Genomic DNA, 25,599 nt, shown 5'->3' with positions numbered 1-25,599 from the left:
TTTAGGTAGAAGTTATAAAATATTCATTTAGATATTTTCCCTTAAATTTATAAATGAAAAATTTCAAGTATTCTTGTTGAAAGAATTTAGATAGTTTATATCAAAACACTGTGTGTGTCTTCTATTAGAATATTATGCAGTAAATCCCAAAGCTCAACATAAGCATGGTCTGTAGTATCATCTGGAGTGTGTGCTTGCCTTTGAGCAGTTAAGAGTAACCTAAACATCCATTGTGTTTAAAGCATAAAACTGGAAGACGGAAAGCATAGTGCCATAAGTGGAGAATATTAAAGATGTTTTTGATAGCATGAGATGATTGTAAACTGATTAAACCAGTAAAGATTCATTTATTAATATACACATAAAATTAGTTTGTTTTCCCTTTTATAAAGGGTTATGTATATACCTATACACACAGTTACTTAATAGGAAACATTTTAGAGGACATGTTTAGGTTATTTCAGTAATAAAAAGTTTTTAAAGTTTTTTTTCTGATTCAAGTTTTGTTTCTCAGATATATATTACCCATCTTTAATAGGTATTTTTTACTGTGTATATCATTCATAATTGAAAAAATGCATTATGTTTTAAAATTACTAAGGTAATCAGAGATGCTGAGTTCTTAATTATGAGGTAGATTTTATTAGCTAATTATAAATATAAGGAAATAAAGAGTCCAGTCAATAATTCTTTTAACACTTGAACTGAAAACTGTAATTGAAAAGAATACTAGGGGAAGAAAGAGGGAAAAATCACTAATAATTCCACAGCCTTCACATAGGATTGTGTTAATGTTATAAATTGATCAATTCCTTTTTTTTAAATGTTTTCAATCATAGGGCCAAATCAGTACATTGTTAATAAAGAAAATATATGTTGTGTATCTTAAGTTTTAAGACTCAGGATTGATCTTGTGACATTTAGAAAAGTTTTAGAAAAATGAATATTTTCATAAAAGTAAAAATAAGTTTTAACATGTGGTAGGATGCTATCGGAGAAGGCAATGGCACCCCACTCCAGCACTCTTGCCTGGAAAATCCCATGGATGGAGGAGCCTGGTGGGCTGCAGTCCATGGGGTCGCAAAGTCAGACATGACTGAGCGACTTCACTTTCACTTTTCACTTTCATGCACTGGAGAAGGAAATGGCAACCCACTCCAGTGTTCTTGCCTGGAGAATCCCAGGGACGGGGGAGCCTGGTGGGCTGCTGTCTGTGGGGTCACAAAGAGTCGCACATGACTGAAGCGACTCAGCAGCAGCAGGACGCTATCATTTAAGGATGGACTTGAGATACGGGTTTTGTTGTTTTGTTTTTTGCCTTTTCAGATGTGAGCATTGCTCCTTCTCTGGAAATGGTCTGAGATTATAAAGATTATTTGATGCCATGGACTATTTCTTAAAATGAATTTTTTTTCCTTAATGAGTATTAAATGTAAGTTTAGAATGAGGGTAATAATTGTGGTAATAATGTGCTCTACTCAGATCTGAGAATTTCTATGCCACATACTAAGGAGTTTGCTGTAAATACATTGTTCAGTTATAAACTTCAATCTATGTGTTAAGCAGGCTTATAAACAAAAGAAGCATAGTAGAAATCATTGTAGACTTGGTCTTTCTTCATTTTTTTTTCCATTCTCTGAACATTTACAGATCACTTTGTAGCTTATTCCATTATATGTAAAATATTGGAAACAAACAATATGTTCAATAATAGCAACAAAAAGAGATTATTTGAATAATTGTCTAAAATGTTGGACAATTAATTTAGGAATGCTCAAGTCGTGTCTGACTCTTTGTGACCCTTGGACATTCTCCTCTGTCCAAGGGATTATCCAGGCAAGAAAATTGGAGTGGATTGCCGTTTCCTTCTCCAATTTAGGAATAGTATATAAGAATAAAGATAGTAATTTTTTAAACTTCTGAAGAGATGATAGCTAATGCAGACTGTAGTACCCTTCCTACTTACTTTATAAAGTAACTGAAGATTGAAGATAATCTTATATATATCTGAGTCCAGTTCAGGGTTTAAAATCTTACTGAAAGAAGCATCCATGTATAGTACAAACCTTCAAGAGCAGTGTTTGCTCCTTCAGTACATTCTCAGTTATAGATTGAGTTAGACCTTTTTGATGCCCAGTACTATTGGAACTTGTCTCTAACTGCCCTCCCTGGACCAAGCTGTTTGTCTAAATATTTCTGACACAGTCCTCAAATTTTGCCATGTCTACTTTATCATCCTGAGACTAACCACAGACTTTTAAGACATTTTTGGTTCTTAGAGCTGTATTGTCTAATACAGTAGCCATTAAGTACATTTAACTATTTAAATTAATAATAATTAAGTAAAATTTAAAAAATTCAGTTCTTCAGTCACACAGCCAAGTGTGCTCAGAACCACATGTGCTCGGCCAGTGGCTACTGTATTGGACAGTGCAGATACATCTCAGAAAGCCCTGTTGAAAGGGTATTCTTTCTTTGTCTGTGTGCTCACCATTTGCTTACAGAACTAAAAGATCATTGCATCATATTTTTACCACTTAAACTTTATTTCTGGTGTCTTCTGCATGAGCAGAATCATCCTTGCCAAAACCGTTTTAGTCAGGATAGGTTTGTTTTCTGCTTTTCAGAAATTTAATGAAATTATAAATACAGAGAGCATGATACATGAGCCGTAAGTGATAGGCAAGAGGCCACTTTGGATACATGTTGCTGCCAGTTGGTATCATAGTGTGTCGTGGCTTGTTTCAACCTCAAAACTGTGGAGGTACTAAAGGCTGGTTATGTGAGTATGAAATTCTGGAGCCCAAGACAGTGGTTCCATCTAAAACCTGGAAGAGAGAAAGTGAAGTTGCTCAGTCGTGTCCGACTCTTGGGACCCCATGGTCTGTAGCCTACCAGGCTCCTCCAGCCATGGGATTTTCCAGGCAAGAGTACTGGAGTGGGTTGCCATTTCCTTCTCCAGGGGATCATCCCAACCCAGGGATCGAACCCAGCTCTCCGCATTGTAGGCAGATGCCTTACTGTCTGAGCCACCAGGGAAGACGGAAGAGAAAAGGAAGAAGGAGAGAAAAGAAACAGCTAGTAATTTAGGAGGGAAAAAATACCATTTTTATTTTTAGAAAATTTTATTTTATTACCTTTTAGAATTTTAGAGCTCTTTACTCTTTCTGTAATTAAGAAATTTTTGTTGAACATTGGACCTGTAGGATCAGCTGTAGTGTTAAACTGCATATGTAACAACCCAAGCATTTATTACTCAAGTCCCTACAGTTAGGCTTTTGTTCTATCTAGACCAGTATTCCAGTTGTGTTTTAGAGATTTAACTTAGTACTGGATCAGTGTATATCATTTGATTATTATTTTGAAATGAACAAATATACCAATGAAGACTGTTTCTGATATCATTTAATTTTTACACTGTACAGGTGGGATGTAGCGTATCTGAATCATGTATGCTCAGAACTGTGTATTAGAATATTGCTCTGCCACTACCCAGCTATGTGGCTTAAACACGTGGAACTTATTTATGTGTGTATGTGTACATACACATATGTATGTTTCAGTTCAGTTGCTCAGTCGTGTCTGACTCTTTGCGACCCCATGAATTGCAGTACGCCAGGCCTCCCTGTCCATCACCAACTCCCGGAGTTCACTCAAACTCACGTACATCGAGTCAGTAATGCCATCCAGCCATCTCATCCTCGGTCGTCCCCTTCTCCTCCTGCCCCCAATCCCTCCCAGCATCACAGTCTTTTCCAATGAGTCAACTCTTCACATGAAGTGGCCAAGTACTGGATTTTCAGCTTTAGCATCAGTCCTTCCAAAGAACACCCAGGACTGATCTCCTTTAGAATGGACTGGTTGGATCTCCTTGCAGTCCAAGGGACTCTCAAAGTCTTCTCCAACACCACAATTCAAAAGCATCAATTCTTCGGCGCTCAGCGTTCTTCACAGTCCAACTCTCATATCCATACATGACCACTGGAAAAACAATAGCCTTGACTAGATGGACCTTTGTTGGCAAAGTAATGTCTCTGCTTTTCAACATGCTGTCTAGGTTGGTCATAACTTTCCTTCCAAGGAGTAAGCGTCTTTTAATTTCATGGCTGCAGTCACCATCTGCAATGATTTTGGAGCCCAAAACAATAAAGTCTGACACTGTTTCCACTGTTTCCCCATCTATTTCCCATGAAGTGATGGGACCAGATGCCATGATCTTAGTTTTCTGAATGTTGAGCTTTAAGCCAACCTTTTCACTCTCCTCTTTCACTTTCATCAAGAGGCTTTTTAGTTCCTCTTCACTTTCTGCCATAAGGGTAGTGTCATCTGCATATCTGAGGTTATTGATATTTCTCCTGGCAATCTTGATTCCAGCTTGTGTTTCTTCCAGCCCAGTGTTTCTCATGATGTACTCTGCATATAAGTTAAATAAGCAGGGTGTACATAGATGTAAAACAGGAATGACACTACTTACTGCATGAGGTCTAGCATATGGCTGATGTTCTGTAAACGTGTGTTTTCCCTTCTACATAGACTATAAGAATACATTTGTCAGAGCCAGTAGATGAGACTAAGCAACAGAAATCTTTATGAAAATACCACTTTCTCAATTTAGTGATGAGTTGGGGGAATTGGATAGAATTTTAATATATTTCTAAAGTAATCATCAGAGAGTGTAAAAGGTTTTAGGTTTTAAGGAAATAATTGGAAACATCAACTTCAAAACTTCGATTTTCCTGCCTTTCTGTAACACTTATGAATAAATATAGATTAAGATATGCTTTACTTGAAGTTCAAAGTAATAAGCTGTTGACTCTTTAGAAGGTTATTTTAGTATATATATTCTAAATAAGAAAGCCAGAATTGGATCAACTATTTCAAAATTGGCTTTGAATTATATGTATTTCATAGCTTTAGTGTCCAGATTTGAATATTATTTGAATACTACTTAAAATTTATTCCTTCTCATTTGACTTAGAATATTTTTATTCTGTTAGTAACATTAATCATGACAGTATTTAATCATGATTGTTGTGTATGACTCTCTTGGCTTGTGGAGCCCCTCTGAGTATTAGAAAGTCTCCGAGCTCATTTAATGCATTCATTTTATTCCTCTTTATACCATTGTTGCCCCATAAATGTTAGTTGCATGAATGTATATAAAGTATCAAAATTTCTGGTTGGAGTCATGAGGAACTAAGCAGTAAGCATTATCAGATAGATTGAGTTGACCACTGTGAAGCCAGGTACCAAAGAAAGTTGAAAGTACCATGTGATGGGACTGACACCACTGCCCTTCTGCTGCAGCAGACCTCCCTGTAGTCCGAGGATAGCAGACTGTCTCTGCCTGGGGATGTACACTGAAGTATGTTAGAGCCGCTCAGACTTCCCCAACCAGACTGTTCAAACTTGAAATAGTCTTAAGGTTTCTGACTAAAAAGTGTCACATTCAGTATTTTTCTGGCAAGAATACCTTTATCACAAAAAGAGCCTATGAAAGGTTTTAACGCTCTGCCTTCTGCCTAATTATGCCATTCCCTGGGATTGGATTGAGTGAGTGAAAGTCGCTCAGTCGTGTCCAACTCTTTGCAACCCATGGACTATACAGTCCATGGAATTTTCCAGGCCAGAATACTGGAGTGGGTAGACTTTCCCTTCTCCAGGGGATCTTCCCAGCCCAGGGATTGAACCCAGGTCTCCCACATTGCAGGCGGATTCTCTACCACCTGAGCCACAAGGGAAGCCCTGGGATTGAGTAAGGAAACTAATTTATTGAGCACACATCATGTGACAGGCATGTGTTTGATGTGTTATATTTTTGTTTAAGTTGGATTTATTGAGGTATAACCCACCCTTTTTTATATAGTTTGATGTGTTTTGACGAGTGTATACAGTTGTTTCCAGGAGTGTATATCACTGAAATATAGGTGCCCAGTATAATTTTAAACACTAGATGGATTTGATCTAATATTTCTTATCCCCAAATGACTGTTTTTTTTTTTTTTAGTCTATAAATATCTTCTTGTAAAGACAAGGTTTAAGATTGTAATTAAACAGGGAATTTACTGGTGTCCCAGTGGTTAGAACTCGGCGCTTTTACTGTGGTGGCCCAGGTTCAATCCCTGGTTGGGAAACTGAGATCCTGCTAGCCTGAGGAAACAACTTTGTAAAGCAGATTTTTATGGACTATAGTCAGCAAACATGTGTGAGTTTACATACCTAAAGATACTTGGTTTCTTATTGGTTCAGTTTAGTTCAGTCGCTCAGTCGTGTCCGACTCTTTGTGACCCCATGAATTGCAGCATGCCAGGCCTGCCTGTCCATTACCAACTCCTGGAGTTCACCCAAACTTGTTCATCGAGTTGGTGATGCCATCCAGCCATCTCATCCTCGGTCGTCCCCTTCTCCTCCTGCCCCCAATCCCTCTCAGCATCAGAGTCTTTTCCAATGAGTCAACTCTTCACGTGAGGTGGCCAAAGTACTGGAGTTTCAGCTTTCGCATCAGTCCTTCCAAAGAACACCCAGGACTGATCTCCTTTAGAATGGATCTCCTTGCAGTCCAAGGGACCAGATGCCATGATCTTAGTTTTCTGAATGTTGAGCTTTAAGCCAACTTTTTCACTCTCCTCTTTCACTTATTGGTGGAAACTGAGTAAACTGGAAGGATAATCAGAAGTGAAGTGTAAATGACTGTTAGCCATGTTGAATTTTTTGTTGTTCTGTTGCTAAGTTATGTCCAACTCTTGCAATCACATGGACTGCAGCACCCCAGGCTCCTCTGTTCTCCACTGTTTCCCAGAGTTTGTTCAAATTCATGTCCTTTGAGTTGGTGATGCTGTCTCATCTCATCCTCTGCCGTCCCCTTCTCCTTTGCCTTCAATCTTTCCCAGCATCGTTGTCTTTTCCAGTGAGTTGGTGCTTCTTGAATATATAGCTTTAAAGACCTCTTCAGAGGGCCAGTGTAACTATATGTGAAGGATAGACACCAGAAAGATTTGTAAATGAATTTGTCTTTTTCCAAATCATGATCTTGCCTCTCTGACTTTTGTTTACTCCTAATTTTTTCAGATATTTATTCCTCAGTCAATTTTAAGTGTGTGCTCTGTAATACTCTGCTGGCTCTGAGGATAGAAAGATAAACACACAAAGCTTTTGTCCTCCAAGGACTCATTGTGTGGTAGAACAGATGGATAGAAAACAATTACAGAACCTTTGTAAGTGCCCTATAGAAGCATGGTGAAGTCCCTTGAGAACCTAAAGGAGGAAGCAATTAATTTGATCTGCAGGTGTCAGAGACCTCCTGGAAGAAATGACCCATGCCCTGGACCTTGAAAGGTAAAGTTTGAAATGGAAGAGGGTTATATGAATGGCAGTCCAAGTAAAGGGAACATGTCACAGTATGAGAAAGACAGTTGTTATATATTGATATATGAGGTTTGTAAGAATTTCCTTTTGTGAGATACAGATATAGTACCAACCTCCTCGTGGTCCTCAATTTTTGTTTTGTGTACAGAGAAGTCCATACTCCTGGGACTCAGGTGCGCAGGGTCTGCCTAAGACTGAGAGTGGATCAGTCAAAGCCATCTGGTGGGGGATGGCAGGCTCAGTTACATTGTAAGGTGCTTCCAGCAGTTTAGGAGAGCCTCAGCAGGGCATCCTCCTTGGGGAAGAAGACTCCCCGGCCAGCTCTGAAAGAGAAAAAGTCATGCTTCTCGCCTCCGGTGCTTCTTGCATCTAAGATATTCTCTCCAGATGCTGCTTGGGGCTCTCCACTGCCACAAGATTTAAGTGTCCTGTTTTGCTTTAGCTTCACTGTTTTCTAATGATCCAGAAGGGTTAGGTGCAAGAGGGACAGGGGCATTTTTGTAAACCCTAACCAGAATTAGCTTTGAATGCTTTAGGTTCCTATTCAGCCAAGCTGCCACCTGAAGGATATACTAACAGCCTGTCCACAGTTGTTTCTAGGAGAAAGAGAGATGCATCATGTCCAAGAACCATCAGGGTAAAATCCTCAACTTTCACATTAAGACTTGTATTCGCCTGTGACCCCTCCCCCAACCCCTTTAGTCCTGATCATTAGCCAGGAAACAGCCAGGGGACACGATGATCCCTTTCTCAGGACAGCACATTCAGTGGCCAAACTATCTTACTTTAAGGAGTGTGAACCAGGAGGAGATTATGAAAGTGGACTCAGCCTTGATCAGTGCATTATGAACAGTTTCTTCTGATAAATGATTCATTAACATCAGAGTACTGATAGACCAGAGAGCTAAAATCATGACACAGGTTTGTTTTAAGGGCCATGCTAGTATGGACATAGCAGGCTGATTGGTAACCTAGAAAGTGTCAACAGTTTGAAGAACCACCAGTAACCCTAGAGGGCAATCAAAAGTTTGATGTAGTCCATCTGCCGAGAGCCAAAAAGAGAGCAATGCCCTGTGTAATGAGACCCCCTCCCCAGACAGGAATCCTTAAGTCTGGCATGCATTGGTATCCTCTGCCTCAGAAACAGAGTCAGACTTCCATCAGAATCTTGATTTCAGTCTAAGTTAGAGAATGGGCCCTTGCCATCCGTAGTGACCCAGACTATTCAATTAGCAATTAAAATTTGTTTCCATCTTGCAGCCCTAAAGAGGTTATCTTTAATCTGTCAGTTGTAATTTTCCAGGTGGCAAATCAAACAGCTGGGCCATTGGCAGCGTTCCAAGAATCTGAGTTCTGTCCACTGAAGAAAATGTGTCTCACTTTGGTTCTGCTTAGCGTTGAGGCTGAAGAGTGATGGCAGCCCAGTGGGCGCTGTCAGAACTCCAGCTGCTGTGACCCCTAAGTGAACTAGGCTGCGGCATTTCAGGGACTTTCACTGATCCAGTAAAGTTTCCGCTTAGCGAATTCGCTTCCACTTTTTCATGTGAAGCTCAAAGGCTTTTGGGGCCAGGCTGTCTTTTGTTCTTGAACATACCATTTCTGTTTGACAAGCAAGGCTTCTGAGGGTCCTTCTCACCTTGTTAGTTGTGGCGTTTGTTTGACCCACCCCTAAATGGGACTATCAGCCAGAGAGTCACTGGGCCTGCATAGGTCAAGCATTCAGACCCAGAGTAGGCTACTTCCCTTTGCCAAAGCTTCCACTTGGCAGAATCTTCAGTAAAAAAGATTTGTGCTGTTTCCAGTGCCCAGAGTCTAATTTGTTGGGGTTTACCAGCTAGCCCTGCTGGTGGAGGTATTTAGTTTAGCTAGTAGTAGTATACCTGTCCTAATTTATGTGTTTTGACAAATATACTATGGTTATGTAAATTATTAACTTAGTGGAAATTGGGTGCAGGCTCCGTACTATCTTTGCAACTTTCCTGTAAGTCTAAAAGGATTTTAAATAAGGAGGTTACTTTAAAGTGTATCAGAGGACACTCCATAACTTTCAGAGTAAAGGTCAGCTAAGGATGCTATTTAAGACCCTTTAAAGCTAGTCCTTCCTACCTCTTTCTTAACCTCTTTCCCACACTCACGTGGTGCTTTAGCCGTCAGTCTACTCAGGGCAGTGTCTGGAACATGCCTTGACTCCTCATGCTCTGACCTTGTTTTGTAAAATAGCATTATCCCGCCTCTTCACATGGCAAAATTCAAGCCAAGCTTCAAGGCTCTGCCTTAGTCTTACCTTTCCTGTTAGCTCAACACTGATGCTTCTAACTCAGGATTAGCACAGCTTTTTGTATATGTTTCTGCTTAGGATGCCTCACAGGTTAACACTGTAAGTGCTGATAGTCATTTTCTAGAGTAAGACTTCCTTGAGGATGGAACAATACTTTATTCATCTTTTTATTTCCAGTATTTAGCTTGTTGCCCATTTCCAGTGAGTGGTACACAGCAGTTGTTCAAGTAGATGTTAATTGGGTGATGAATGAAAAGCTTCAGGACCATACTAGGTATGGTTATGAATAGAGATTTTTCCTTTGTGTCACTCCAGTATTAGGACTGTCAATAAAGGAGCATTTGTGATTCATGTTTACATTCTGGAATTGTATTTAAGCATTCTCATATATGCAGTATAATATCTTTGTCTTTCATTTATGTTTCAGGAGGGCCAAACATGTGGGCTATTACCTCTGAAGAACGGACTAAGCATGACAAGCAGTTTGATAACCTCAAACCTTCGGGAGGTTATATAACAGGTTTGTGTTCTTATTTTATTTGTGATTTTATGCTCCTTTTCATGAAATATCTTATAATTAGTTTTAATTTGACTGCCACCAATTTGTACTATTTAATGATAAGTTCCATGGTGGCTCAGAATGTAAAGAATCTGCCTGCGATGGAGGAGACCTGGGTTCGACCCCTGGGTCGGGAGGATCCCCTGGAGAAGGGAATGGCTACCCATTCCAGTGTTCTTGCCTTGAGAATCCATGGACAGAGGAGCCTGGCAGGCTACAGTCCACGGGGTCAGCAAAGAGATGGACACAACTGAGTGTGGTCGTGTATGGATCTGAGAGACCATAAAGAAAGCTGAGCTCCAAAGACTGATACTCTTGAATTGTGGTGCTGGAGAAGATTCTTGATAGTTCCTTGGACAACAAAGAGATCAAACCAGTCAATCATAAAGGAAATTAACCCTGAATATTCATTGGAAGGACGGATGCTGAAGCTGAAGCTGAAGCTCCAGTACTTTGGCCAACTAATGCAAAGAACAGACTTATTGGAAAAGACCCTGATGCTGGGAAAGACTGAAGGCAAAGGAAGAGGGAGGCAGAGGATGAGATGGTTAGATAGCATCACCAACTCAATGGACATGAGTTTGAGCAAACTCCCCAAAATAGTGGAGGACAGAGAAGCGTGGTGTATTATAGTCCATCAAATCACCAAGAGTCAGACACAACTTAGCAACTGAACAATACCAGGGCTTGGAAACCTTTAGGTCTGACTTTGGAATACATCCTCTCAACAATTATCAGTTCAGTTCAGTTGCTCAGTCGTGTCCAACTCTTTGCAACCCCATGAACCGTAGCACACCAGGCCTCCCTATCCATCACCAACTCTTGGAGTTTACCCAAACTCATGTCCATTGAGTCGGTGATGCCATCTAACCATCTCATCCTCTGTTGTCCCTTTCTCCTCCTGCCTTCAATCTTTCCCACCATCAGGGTCTTTTCAAATGAGTTGGCTCTTCGCATCAGGTGGCCGAAATATTGGAGTTTCAGCTTCAACATCAGTCCTTCCAGTGAACATCCAGGATAGAGTTCCTTTAGGATGCACTGGTTGGATCTCCTTGCAGTCCAAGGGCCTCCCAAGAGTCTTCTCCAACACCACAGTTCAAAAGCATCAATTCTTTGGTGCTCTGCTTTCTTTGTAGTCCAACTCTCACATCCATACATGACCACTGGAAAAGCCATAGCCTTGGCTAGACAGACCTTTGTTGTCAAAGTAATGTCTCTGCTTTTTAATATGCTATCTAGGTTTGTCATAACTTTTCTTCCAAGGGGTAAGCATCTTTTAATTTCATGGCTGCAGTCACCATCTGCAGTGATTTTGGAGCCCAAAAAAATAAAGTCAGCCACTGTTTCCCCATGTATTTCCCATGAAGTGATGGGACCAGATGCCATGATCTTAGTTTTCTGAATGTTGAGCTTTAAGCCAACTGTTTCATTCTCCTCTTTCACTTTCATTAAGAGTCTCTTTAGTTCTTCACTTTCTGCCATAAGGGTGGTGTCATCTGCATATCTGAGGTTATTGATATTTCTCCCGGCAACCTTGATTCCAGCTTGTGCTTCATCCAGCCCAGCGTTTCTCATGATGTACTCTGCATATAAGTTAAATAAGCAGGGTGACAATATACAGCCTTGACGTACTCCTTTTCCTATTTGGAACCAGTCTGTTGTTCCATGTCCAGTTCTAACTGTTGCCTCCTGACCTGCATACAGGTTTCTCAAGAGGCAGGTCAGGTGGTCTGGTATTCCCATCTCTTTCAGAATTTTCCACAGTTGATTGTGATCCACAGTCAAAGGCTTTGGCATAGCCAATAAAGCAGAATAGATAGTTTTCTGGAACTCTTTTGCTTTTTCAATGATCCAGCAGATGTTGGCAATTTGATCTCTGGTTTCTCTGCCTTTTCTAAAACCAGCTTGAACATCTGGAAGTTCACAGTTTATGTATTGCTGAAGCCTGGTTTAGAGAATTTTGAGCATTACTTTACTAGCGTGTGAGATGAGTGCAATTGTGCGGTAGTTTGAGCATTCTTTGGCTTTGCCTTTCTTTGGGATTGGAATGAGAACTGACCTTTTCCAGTCCTGTGGCCACTGCTGAGTTTTCCAAATTTGCTGGCATATTGAGTGCAGCACTTTCACAGCATCATCTTTCAGGATTTGAAATAGCTCGACTGGAATTCTATCACCTCCACTAGCTTTGTTTGTAGTGATGCTTTCTAAGGCCCCCTTACTTCATATTCCAGGATGTCTGGCTGTAGGTGAGTGATCACACCATCGTGATGATCTGGGTCAACCATTACAGTGTAATGATATTTGTACTTCTGTAATAATAACTACCTTAACTTGTTTCCTGGTAGGGATTTGATTACCCTGCTTACAAGGTAATAATTTGGTCTGTTACTGTCTCTTGAATGCTGGCAGAATACCCGGAATTCCAAAGTCAGAGACACAGGACACTCTTTGTGATAGCACAGCTGGCAGCCCAAGCATTGGCACATTTCTCTGTCTCCCTTGTCCCCTGGTTCACACAGGGCTATGCGGAGAGCCCAGAAGGATGCTGTACATGCCGTGGTTGTGTTACAGAAGAGGAACACTCAGCCTCTCAGAACCACCATGTTTTAGCAAGCAGAAAGCAAACTTGTGCTCTATCCCAGTGGAAAACATTACCTCCTCCCTTAAAACTGCTCACAGCAAACCCAGTTCTGAGAATTGATCCAGGCAGAGAGCTGTTAGGACCATACATTCTTGGCGTACACGGTAGGAGATACAGGATTGTCAGATACCCATGAGGAGTACCTTCCCCAAACCTGGTGTTTTTTTATTTAGAGCTCTTCTGGGGAATAGTGCTTTTAGCTATAAATTTTACAAAATAGGATTATTATCAAGTAAGACCCCAATTATGAGGGAAAACTAAGATGGATAATGCGATCTTTCATCACTTACATTTCATTAATGCATATATTTCAGTTGTGACATTTTTGTTTTAATACCTCCTGTCTTATTAAAGTAATATAAATATGGAGAAGGAAATGGCAACCCACTCCAGTGTTCTTGCCTGGAGAATCCCAGGGACAGGGGAGCCTGGTGGGCTGCCGTCTATGGGGTTGCACAGAGTCGGACACGACTGAAGTGACTTAGCATTGTCAACTATAGCATGGTGACTGTAGTTAATAATACCTTATTTTTTATTTACTCAGAGAGTAGATCCTAAAAGTTCTCATCATAAGAAAAAAATTTGTGACTATATGCGGTAATGGGTATTAACTAGAGTTCTTGTGGTGATCATTTCATAATATATACAAATATCAAATATACAAGTATCAAATATCAAATCATTCTGATGTACACCTTAAACTAAAATGATGTTTTATGTCCATTTAAAATTGCTTGTACAAAGGTTTTTGAAATCTAACTTTATAGTCTTCTATTCCAGTTTTCATTTTTAAAAACGCATTTGCTATGCTTTCACTGCTTATCTTTTTGAGTAACTTCATTTATAACAATCACAGATACTATATCATGATTGACAGGGATGTGATAGGAACTGTGCTAACTACTTTACACACATTATCTAATAGATAGTGCCACTATCTCAGTTGTTAAAGGGCAAGGTTATTATTCCATAGGCGTTAGGTATGTGCTAATAACTAACTAACTAAATAACAAATAAGTATTGTTTATAAATGAATAATAATTATTTATAAATGAAACAAAAATAAAGTAATATAAATAATTTTTCTTTAATAATTAGAATTTAAATCAATAGAATTGTTACTAGTGGCCATTTTTGTTATTCAGAGACATCAAAGTAATTCCATTTACTAATACATTGTTTGATTATTTTGTTTTTATTGCTTTCAGGTGATCAAGCCCGTACCTTTTTCTTACAGTCAGGCCTGCCGGCTCCCGTTTTAGCTGAAATATGGTAAAATGTGTTCTTTTGTAGATGAACTTAACTTTTTAATACTTAGTGTTAACATAAAGTTGTTTTTACCTGTAGTTTGTTGTTAATAAGTAAGAGTATTCAGCTTTTTAGAAAATAAATTTTAGTGAGTAAATGACTGAAAATCAATTGGGGTTTTGTTCTGTAGGACAAAGTTCTGATTTCCTTAGAATTTGTAAAGAAAGGAGATGTATACATTTCTGTTGAAAAACACATCTTTGTAATTGGGCAAGAATCTCCACGTTCATTATGTTATTTTATAGTTATTTATTTCATCATCTTTAAGCCTCAGATTAGCTCACCCTTCCCTTGTTCCTACCTTGAAGAAATTGCTCTTTATAATATCTAAGGTTTTGGTTTTCTAATGTATTTACAGTAAGCGTCAACCCCTATTCCACCCTTCTCTCCAGTGCAGAGGGCCAGGCACTTAGCAGGCGTTTGGTAAATATTGAACAAATTGTTTAGGATGATTATACTCTTGTATAGTTTCTTTACATTTGCACCAGTGGAATTCATCCCAGAGGTATCTAGGGTCTATATAGACTCATAGTATTTTATTAGATACTGTCTTTGGTCAGTATTATTGTACAGGTTTTAGCTTTTTGTTATACACTCAAATTTAATTAAGTGATTATCTATGTGTAAATGCAATGTCATTTACAAAAGTAATGCTGATCCTATGTTACCACTCCATCGGCCGCATCGTCCTTTTAGGGCTTTATCAGACCTGAACAAGGATGGGAAGATGGATCAACAGGAGTTCTCCATAGCGATGAAACTCATCAAACTAAAGCTTCAAGGCCAACAGTTGCCGGTGGTTCTTCCTCCTATTATGAAACAACCTCCTATGTTCTCTCCGTTAATTTCTGCTCGTTTTGGTATGTGTTTCTAAATTTAGTTCAGTATATCTGATAGTTAAACTTGATTCCTAGGCATAATGTTTGAGAATCAGAAAAGGATTTGTTGGTGTAAAATGACAGTCCCCGGACTCCCAAGTTAACTTTCAAGTCTGAGATTAGAAATGTTAAGGTCGCTGTCATAGCTCAGGAGTCCACGTGTCCCGGTTTCCCAGGGACAGTGTGATTTATGCCTGTTGTTCTGGCATCTAGTCTGGTTTGTGCTCCCTTTCATAATTCCCGGTTGGATGATAGATTATATGATCCTGCTAGTCATAGCTGATCCTAAATATTATTCTTACTTAGTTTCCTTCATACGTTGTATGCATAACAAAGAATATGAACAATTTAAGTTCAAAATGGTTTAATTTGGAGAGTAATTTAAAATTATACATTAGTAGAAATTTCTTTAAAGGTTAATTTGCCAGACAAATTTAGGGCTAAAAGTTGGAAACTTTGTGCTAATTAATTTACATATTCATCTGAGATCACCAGTCTTCCATTAATTGTGATTAACCATTTTCTTACTAATTATTTGTGAGGAGCACTCATTGGAACGTTCAAGTAGAATCTCTTTATATCTGAACTGTGGTCTTCCACTCCAGATGTTAGATCTTAAAATGCTAAATTCTTTCACTCTTGCACTGAATTCTAGAGATAAATACCAAATCATTGTGTAATCATATTAATATAGTATACTTTGTATTCTGCAGTTAGTAAACAAATTAGTCATCACTTTGTCCCTTTTAAATAATTGTCCTTGAATCCATATGTGTGTTGCATATAAGAAAAATGAAACAGATGGCATGCTTTTTTTCCTGCACATAATGTGTATGATTAAATGGGTCTCCTTAAGTATGTAGAATTTAGAACATCCTTTGCGGGGGAGGGAAGAGTTTGTGGAGTGTGTGTGTGTGTGTGTGTGTGTGTGTGTGTGTGTGAGTATGTGAACTCAACAGCACTGTATTTATTATCGCTACACAAAAACCCACATTCAATCAGGTGATACATTCTCTCATTGAGAATACTAATGGGTAGTTGGAAAAGGCCTACTTAGTTTTATTCATGATACTAGAAAAGAATTTTAGCTTCTTAACAGTTCACACAGGTCAGAATATTGATATTAAAAGCAGTAGCTTACCTCCTACACTGCTGGATCCAGCTTGCTTTAATGAAGTTTTTAAATCCATTGATAGTTTGCCCACAGTGTTTCTGTAACATAGCAGCTGCTCACTGTACTGTAAACTTGTTTTCTGTCCTGTGTTTTAAAATTGGTTTACCAGCACCAGAAAACGTGTTCTGTTTTGTCCTTAGGAATGGGAAGCATGCCCAATCTGTCCATTCCTCAGTCATTGCCTCCAGTTGCATCCATAGCAACACCCTTGTCCTCGGCGACTTCAGGGACCACCCTCCCTCCCCTAATGATGCCTGCTCCCCTAGTGCCTTCCGTTAGCACTTCATCATTACCAAATGGAACCACCAGTCTCATTCAGCCTTTATCCATTCCTTATTCTTCTTCAAGTAAGTGCTTTGTGTCTATGAGTCAGTATTTTTATGTGAAGAAACTGTTATATTTGCATCCCAGTAGATACAGATTTTATTTCATACTCTGTGAAATTGTTTAATGTGAACCTTTTTCTTTTTTTTAGCATTGCCTCATACGTCATCTTACAGTCTGATGATGGGAGGATTTGGTGGTGCTAATATACAGAAAGCCCAGTCTCTGATTGATTTAGGATCTAGTAGGTATGAATACTTAAAACTTCCAACTTTTTAGGCTTTCAATAAGAGCTTCCCAGGTGGCTCAGTGGTAGAGAATTTGCCTAATTCACCTCCAGTGCAGGGGAGACAGGTTTTTGATACCTGAGTTGAGAAGATCGCCTGAAGAAAATGGCAACCCACTCCAGTGTTCTTGCCTGGGAAATCTCATGGACAGAGGAGCCTGGTGGGCTGTGGGCTACAGTCCATGGGGTTGCAAGAGAGTTGGATGCAACTTAGTGACTAAACAACAAACAAAGGCGTATTTTACAAATGACTGTTTTTTAAACTTGGAGCTACCCAATTTTTACTTTCTAATGGCCAAATCTAAATGCTGTAGGTAAATTTACTATTTGTAATTCACATAAAATAATTTTATTTTTAGAATTATTAACTGTCTGTGGTATTTTACTTCTGAAAAATTTGTTTTATGTTAACTAAAAATATCCTGCTGTATTTTAATCAGTCAATTTTTTGCCCAAAGCTCCATATTTTTCCTTTCAAAAAATTTCTCAAAACATCTCATGATCATTACACATTATTTCTCGAGCAAAAACTACTAATTGAGTATCCTTTAAATTTCAGAAGGCACAAAAGCATCAATGTTCATTCATCACTCTTCGTATAAATCACAATAATACTCTTTAAAACAATGACCCAGGAAAACAATGTCTGTATCCTTGCTTAAACACTCACTGATTGTGTAACTTTGTTCTTCTCAATATCACTGAGCTGTAGTTTGCCCATATGAAGGATGGAGACAGTAATATCTTTTAAGTTTGTGATGAGGATTATGCATAATATTTATAAAGGCCCTAGCACTGTGTGGGGCCTGCCACATGATAGGTATTTGGTATATGGTAGTTCGAAACTTTGTATGGTATTTACTTTCCTAAAATACCGTGAAGATAGACTGTTTTTTCAATATCATATACAAAAGCAATTACTGTTATATTATAGAAGGTAGGATTCTAATTGTGTCTCACTTATAAAGTTTAAATGTATTTTATTTAGTAACAAAAATTTTAAATACATTTTGTTACAGCTCAACTTCCTCAACTGCTTCCCTCTCAGGGAATTCACCCAAGACTGGGACCTCAGAGTGGGCAGTTCCTCAGCCTTCAAGATTAAAATATCGGCAAAAATTTAACAGTCTTGACAAAAGCATGAGTGGATACCTCTCAGGTAAGTGGCATATGGTGCTTAAGAATATCAGGAAGTTATGATTTTCTATGGACTTCTATTGAAGAACTTTTATTTGAAGCTGTATTTTGTAGCTCATTTAAAATTTTAACATCCAAAAAAAATAGCAGTCATTTGATAAATACAAATAATGCTTAAGTTATGTAGAAGTTCAAAGTTCTTATAATCAAGTTAAACACACAGATACACACCCAATGTTTTGAGAAGACCTCTCCCTTGAGAAAGTCAAACCTCATTTTCCTTGTCTTCCTGTGACCAGAGTGTGATACTAAGCCTCAGCTCAGTTTCTGTGAAAGTCTCCTTCCTCATTGGGTCTTTCTCTGCTTGTCCTTCCAAACACCTCACGTGAACACTGTTCACCCTTTAATGCTCCAACCCAAGGGTGGCTGTGAAACTGAGATAATCTGAGATCCCCCTGGGACGTCTGAGTCCATGCTGTAACAAACATCCAAATTCACTAATTGAGAATGGTGAAGTGGACATAAACAGAGGGTACTAGGCAAGTAGAATTCTGGTCTTCTCACTGGCCCCTCTCTCCTCACTCAGCAACGACGTAGAGTTTAGACAGAGTAAAGTATTTATAGTAGAGCTTTATCAGATATGATACCACTTATATGTGGAATCTAAAATATGGCACAAATGAACCTGTCTACCAAATGGAAATAGACTGAGACATAGAAAACAGACTCGTGGCTGCTGAGGAGGAGGGGGCAAGGAGAGGGGTCGATTGGGAGTTTAGGGTTGGTAGATGCAAACTACTACATGGATAAACAAGGTCCTAATGTGTTTCACATCCATGTTCGGTATCCTGTGATAAACCATAATGGAAAAGGAAACTGAGAAAGAATGTTTGTATGTATATAACTGAGTCACTTTGCTGTACAGCAGAGGTTGACATTGTAAAAAACATTGGAAAACAATCTTCCTTTTAACATAAAGAAACCTCCACAAATCTCACATCTTATATGAAGTCTTTTGAGTATTGTTAATTAATTGAGTGAGGCTGTAAGCTATTTCCAGTGTATTTCCTATATGTGGTTTCTATTAAAAAAGAATGGAAAAGATTTTAAAGTTATATAAACGTTTGATTGCTTGTCACAGTATGTGGTATATTTGAGTCTGTTCCGTATAGAATATGTTGCTTTGATTATCCAGATCTTTGTGTTTAAAGTTGAGTGAAGCTGTGGATTTAGCAGCATCTGTGCTGGTTTTGCAGTGCAAGCGGTTGCTGAGGAAGAGCTGGCAGTAGTATGCCTTCTGTGTGGGGTTGTTCGGATGCCCCTTAACTCAGGCTGGACGCAGGGTAGGGCTGACGCTTTTGGCGCTTGTGGCTTATGCACCCGAGAGTGGGAGGTGTGGCACCTGCTCTGCCACCTAGGAGGCCTTCACCAGAGAAGCCTCCAGATTTATCACGGTCAAAAAGCCACAGACAGGCTTACCAGGAGTGAGTGTTCCTCTGAAGCCAAGAGGGATTTTCTGTTCTGAAATATATTCATTGAAGGTCAGGAGCCTGTTACGGAAACATGTTTTTGTTTTGTCTCGCTGGAGAAGAGAAAAGAAGTTGCATTCAATAGTAAGCATTCAATGAATGTTAGCTATCTTTATTATCAGATACTCTCATATAAGTAAGCCCCCATTGCAGCTAAGATAGAGGACAACTTTGGGTTACAATTTTATTCATTACTTTCACAAACATTTATTAAGCATCTAGGTACTAGGCATGAGTTATGCATTAATGGACACAGCAGTCAAGGCTTTTGTCTTCATAGAACTTGGCACAATAGGGGAAACAGACAAACAGGTAAACAACCAAATAAATGTTACATTACAGATTATGTTAGGAGATATAAAGGATAGCAGCAGGAAATATATTGAATGGTAGAACGGACAGAGGCCTTTCTGAGAAGGTGACGTTAAATTTTGACTTCACAGATGAGAAGGACCTAGACATACAATGATGTGGAACTGGAGGACTCGACGTTGCACCTGGTTGTACAGGACAGGGAGGGTTAAGAGGGAACTCTGATTTCTGGCTTGAGCTACTGGATGGCCTTTGATACCATTCACAGAGAAGATTGGGGTGAAGATTAGGAAGAGAGGCCTAGTTGGGGATTGAAAGAGTAGTTTGGTATGTACTTAGTTTGATATGCTTGTGAAATACATACATAAATTTTTCAATTGGATATAGATGTCTAAACTTAAAGGAGAGGCTTGGGCTGTGGATGTACATTTGGGAATCCTCTGCTTCCAGGTGCTGTTTAGTCATAGAAATGGATATGACTGCGCAGAGAGAACAGAGTGCCCAGGACAGATCCCTGAAGAATGATTTACATGTTATTTATAAGAGGAAGAGTAGAGACAAAGAAATGATGAGAGAGATAAGAGCAAATCTGCAAATGCTAAGCAAAGCTGTGCTTGGGAGCTTGGCCTCTAATACTGGCATAGTCCTTTGTGTCAGTCACTTGTGGGGACCATTATCTTCTGGAAGGACATGGGAGCACATTCTTCTATTGACTGTAGATTTTAAGCTCCTTGGTCCAGGGGATGTGTTTATTTTGATGACTACTGAATGCCTAGTGCCTCGTGCATGGGAAAATCCCAGGATAGCAGCAGTGTTATTTCACGAGTACAGCTATTTAAGTTTGCATTACTTTAAGAGGCTAAAGAATCTTCTTTTATGTATTTTTTTCCCCCACTAAATCAGGTTTTCAAGCTAGAAATGCTCTTCTTCAGTCAAATCTTTCTCAAACTCAGCTAGCTACTATATGGTGAGTTTGCCCATTAATTATGATTTTTAACTAGACATTCTGTATGATTTTTAATGAGACATAAGAAAGAAACCATTTCTGTAAACGTGACTCAAAAATGTTCCACAAAAGCAACTGTGTGACAGTTAATGCAAACCTGCAAGCAAATAAAATTGCTTTGTAAAATGTTACCCTTGAGAATTTGGCATTTAATTATCTTACAAGTAAAACTTGTTTGCTTTTATGTAATACCTTCTGTGGAGAATCAGAGAATATCTCATTTTCAGTGTTGTGCATGAGGTGATTTGATAAGTGAATTAACCATGAACCAAGACAAGCTACCTTTTTGAAGGGAATATTTCCCTTTTCACTTCAAAATTTCTTTCCTCTCTTTGGTGATATGGAAATTAAGGGCAAAAATTAGCTCACTTTTCTGTACGTACTTTTTACTAAAATATATTAGCCCAGCTATTTTTCTGTCATTACTCTTGCTTTAAAAATGAAAAAATTGAACTCTTCTGAAAATATTTTACTCTAGGCTTTCTGAGTTGTGAAATTTTATACTTTCTTTAGGACTCTGGCTGACATTGATGGTGATGGACAGCTGAAAGCTGAGGAATTCATCCTTGCAATGCACCTCACTGATATGGCCAAAGCTGGACAGCCATTGCCACTGGCTTTACCTCCTGAGCTGGTCCCTCCATCTTTTAGGTGAGTGTCTCTGAAGGTTAAGGGGTGTTGTTTTAATCATTTTTGACAGACAAAATTTTTACTCTGGGATTTCCTGAGGTCTCTGCTCTACTTTTGTGGAAAAATCAAGCATTTACATTGCCATTTGATTTTGGTATTTAGTGAGTTACACTGATAAGAGAGTAGATTTAAGAAGTACGTATGTGTTTTCACTACATTATAGATAAGGAAACTAATGCCTAAAGAGATTTAAGAATAAATTTACCCAAGACTAGCAACTGGTTGAACCATGATGTGAATCCAGATCTGTCTGGCTTGACAATTCGTATACTGATGTTCAGTGTAACTATAGACCATGCTGTTTTAAATATCTTTAATATTATATGCTGAATATTAAATTGCTGTAGTCATTGGTAGTCTATATAGTCTGGTCTAAAATTCTCAGATCTCATAATGCTAAATTTATTTGTTGTTTGCCTTTCTTAGAGGAGGAAAGCAGATTGATTCCATTAACGGAACTCTGCCTTCATATCAGAAAACACAAGAAGAAGAACCTCAGAAAAAATTACCAGGTAACATTGAATGTCCAAGTTGTATATTTTATAGTGAATGCTCTTAAATTTAACTGTGAAGTAGAAATGAATATTTAGAATTTTAACTTTCTTAATATATTAAATGCTATATGAGAAATTTATTTGATGAATAGGATGGATTTTGACATCAGTAAAATTAATATGGTCAAAACTGAGAAGAAGAGTCTGATGTATGTATTTGGCAAGAGTGTATGTATTAGATGTCCAATTTAAAATGTCTCCCACTTTTGGAAAAAGCATTACAGCAAGTTTATGATGAAATCTTGAGCTTTAAAAAAAAGTTTAAATATTGGTTGAAAATGTACATGTGTATATATTTTAAAATGCTAAAAAGTTATGGGCGTATAACAAATATAGAGCCATACGATTTTGGTTATCCTTGAAGAAAATGCTGAGAAAAAAATTGAAAGTATTTTTATTGGCAGGAATAGTAAAATTATTTTTCTCTTGGACGGACTCAAACTTAGTGATTTGTTTTTCCCAGAATGAGTTTTTTCCCCAAATGAATATTCTTATAAGAAAATAAATATTGTATTATTTATGTTTGAGTGAAGATTATCCTTAGAAGTATCCAAAGAGAAATTGCATTCACATGACCACAAGGCATGAGGATGTTGAAACCAGATTATAGGTTTGGTAGGTGCTTCATGCTGAAGAGTGCTTATGCTGTACCTTATTCAGTTACGTTCGAGGACAAGCGGAAAGCCAACTATGAGCGGGGCAACATGGAACTGGAGAAGCGACGCCAGGCCATGATGGAGCAGCAGCAGAGGGAGGCAGAGCGCAAAGCCCAGAAAGAAAAGGAAGAATGGGAACGAAAACAGAGAGAGCTACAAGAGCAAGAATGGAAGAAACAACTTGAATTAGAAAAACGCTTGGAGAAGCAGAGGGAATTGGAGCGACAACGGGAAGAAGAAAGGAGAAAAGAGATAGAAAGACGAGAGGTTATTTATTTTATTTTATTTTATTTTATTTCCAGGGAAATCATTTCCTTTAATAAGTGGCTACATTTCATTTGATAAAAAAGGGTACTTTTTGTTCTGATTTTTCTCAGCCTCATTCATTCATTCTTACCCTGTATGAATCTGAATCTTCCTTCCCCTGTGAAGACAAGAGGGTACTTGCTTATGAAGGGTTTCCAGGGCTGACAGCTGGTAGAGAAAGCATATCTGTAGGTGGTATCTCAATCAGAGCAGGATTGGTCACAAAGCTGAGTTGACTGAGGAGCCAGAAGAAGTCAGTTGATCAGGTCATTAAATGAAACTAAGCTTAGGATCCAGAGTAAAAGGTCAAGTAATTGGAGAGGCAGAAAGAAAGCCTTGAGAGGAATTAAGAGGGTGAGCTTACACAGATCCTTGGGATAAATGTTGCTGTGTGGGGTCCCTGGGAGGCCTGGCTGTATTTTCAAGGACTGTGCATGTAAATTGCAGTGCCACTGAAATAATTGTTAATAAAAGTTTTTTATTCCCTGATACCAGAAGAAAGGTGCAGTTATTCCTACTAACATCTGTATGCATGGAGTTGTCCGTTTGTTTATTAAGGGAAAAGTAACTGCAGCAAGAAGATGGTGCTTGAAGCAGCCAGATAGTCTGGTGGATGAGTCTGCTTTTGTGGACGTCTTTAGGTCCATTGATAGCAATGGGTTTGCCCAGTTACCCTTCGACCGCAAGTCCACTCAGTGCTAAATGCTGCCTCCGCTTGGCTTTCTCCTCTCATCAGTTTTTGAGTGATGCAAAAAGTGTTAATTCTAAAATTAACTTTGGTTCATTATTTTCAGGCCGCAAAACAGGAACTTGAAAGACAACGTCGTTTAGAATGGGAGAGAATTCGTAGGCAGGAGCTTCTCAGTCGAAGGAATAGAGAACAGGAAGAAATTGTCAGGTTAAACTCTAAAAAGAAGAGCCTCCATCTCGAGCTGGAAGCACTGGTATGCTTATAGATTTAAGTGAAATTTATCTGAATGATGCAAGAGTTACTTGTTGAGAATTATTACTGTTTTTTAAATCTACCTCATGAATATATTACATCTTAATATAATTAGTCATATTTTTATATGTGCTTTTTAACAGTCTAGACAGTATAGTTTACTAAAAAAGGATAGTGACTCAAAACTTTGAGAATTGTGTTACGGTTTTAGTTTAGATGTGGATAGGCAGTGTACTCTTGGGTAAGACATTTCCCTTTTCTGTACCTCACTTTGTGCATCTGTAAAGTAAGACTTTGCTGGGTCAATGATTTTCGTTTTTTCACACTGGAAAATGGTCTACAGAAGGATAAGCAAGAGGTGGGAGAGAGGAGCCACAGTGGCAGGACAGTGTCTCCTCTCCCACTTCTACCCACACTCCACAACAGAGAATCGCCACATCAATCTGTGGCTCTTTTATTGGGGAAAAAGCTTTGATTGGGAAAAAAGGATTCTACTGCTAAAAAGAAAAAAAAATGATCAGAAACTGCTGACCTAAATGATCTCTTACAGTTTCTTTCAGTTCTCTAAGACTATGGTTGTTAACTAATATTGGCCATTATGCTTTTCAGTTTTCACACATCAGATGTTGGGGCATCAAAGTGTTAAAAGACTTCGCTTGAAATGCAGGGTGAGAAGATATAAAGGTTCTGAGTAAGGCATGCTACTCAACTACAACTCTGAAGTTCCATAAACCTGACCTGATTGTATAGTAGGGTTTTGCAAAAAATACACATGTAGCTATGTATAGTAGAACCATATTTGCATCTTGTTTAATTGTAATCTGATGTTTTATTTGGCTGATGAATTACATTTTTTAAAAAGTCATAGTATCTCTCATCAAAAAGATACTGTTTTTTGCCTTCAAATAGGTAGAAAAGCATACCACAATTATTAAGCATGCCATAGTACCACAGAACAGTCCTGAAAACTTTAACTTCTTTGTGTAGATATTTGTATATCTGTCTGAACCATTATGTTGACTATATATTTTTTTCTTCAAAATACAATGGGAGGAATCCTTAAGACTGTGTATCCCCCCCAAGAATTGGAGTTACACACCAAACAGTAGCAAGTAGCACAGATTAATGTGCAGAGTCTGGAAAAGCCCAGAGCCTATTCTTACATTTGCTGAAGAAAATAACATGAACTCCAGGATGGGCACAGCATATTCCCTTCAACATATATTTCTCAAATATGAAACAGACTTTTCAGTAAAAACCTCATTATTGGTGATTTTTAGCCAGTGGCCTCTTTTTTCCTTACCCCACTGTGTTTGCTAAGCCTGCCGTAACAAAATACCAAAGACCAGGTGGCTAAAGCAACAGAAGTTAATTTTATCACACTCTGGAGGCTGGAGGTCCAAGATCAAGGAGTCAGCATGCCTGGTTTCACCTGAGGCTTCTCTTCTTGGCTTGCAGATGGCTGCCTCCTCACCGTATCCTCACGCAGGCTTTTCTCTGCCTGTGTGTCTCTGCTGTCTCTTTTCTGTTCAGAAGTTCTCGTCTTACAAGGACACCAATCAGATTGGAGTAGGGCCCCCATCTGACCTCATATAATCTTAATCGCCTCTTTAAAGGTGAAGTCTTTAAAGGTCCTGTCTCCAAATATGGTCA

The 25,599-nt window shown here is 38.7% G+C and overlaps 1 protein-coding gene across 6 annotated transcripts in view; it reads left to right on the top strand.

Moving 5' to 3' along the window:
* The window catches only part of ITSN2 (intersectin 2), a 124,183-nt gene that overhangs the window by 29,049 nt on the left and 69,535 nt on the right, over positions 1 to 25,599 (top strand). For 5 of the 6 annotated variants that reach the window (XR_011255542.1, XM_069582665.1, XM_069582667.1 and 2 more), the window contains 11 exons: positions 10,071 to 10,163; positions 14,052 to 14,115; positions 14,848 to 15,011; positions 16,344 to 16,550; positions 16,679 to 16,775; positions 17,833 to 17,972; positions 20,695 to 20,758; positions 21,311 to 21,448; positions 21,914 to 21,999; positions 22,702 to 22,964; positions 23,798 to 23,947. Coding sequence is in view for 5 of the 6 variants with exons in the window: in XM_069582665.1 (XP_069438766.1) it covers positions 10,071 to 10,163; positions 14,052 to 14,115; positions 14,848 to 15,011; positions 16,344 to 16,550; positions 16,679 to 16,775; positions 17,833 to 17,972; positions 20,695 to 20,758; positions 21,311 to 21,448; positions 21,914 to 21,999; positions 22,702 to 22,964; positions 23,798 to 23,947 (1,466 nt within the window). In the remaining variant the exon portion in view is untranslated. Of the gene's footprint in view, positions 1 to 7,068; positions 7,336 to 10,070; positions 10,164 to 14,051; positions 14,116 to 14,847; positions 15,012 to 16,343; positions 16,551 to 16,678; positions 16,776 to 17,832; positions 17,973 to 20,694; positions 20,759 to 21,310; positions 21,449 to 21,913; positions 22,000 to 22,701; positions 22,965 to 23,797; positions 23,948 to 25,599 lie in introns of those variants that run through there. The other variant, XM_069582668.1, reaches the window with a different exon arrangement.

The sequence above is a fragment of the Ovis canadensis genome, chromosome 3 (assembly GCF_042477335.2).
Source record: "Ovis canadensis isolate MfBH-ARS-UI-01 breed Bighorn chromosome 3, ARS-UI_OviCan_v2, whole genome shotgun sequence".
NCBI classification, from domain to species: Eukaryota; Metazoa; Chordata; class Mammalia; order Artiodactyla; family Bovidae; genus Ovis; species Ovis canadensis.
The sequence above is the reverse complement of the archived record's forward strand: the minus strand, read 5'-3'. Positions and strand labels throughout refer to the sequence as shown.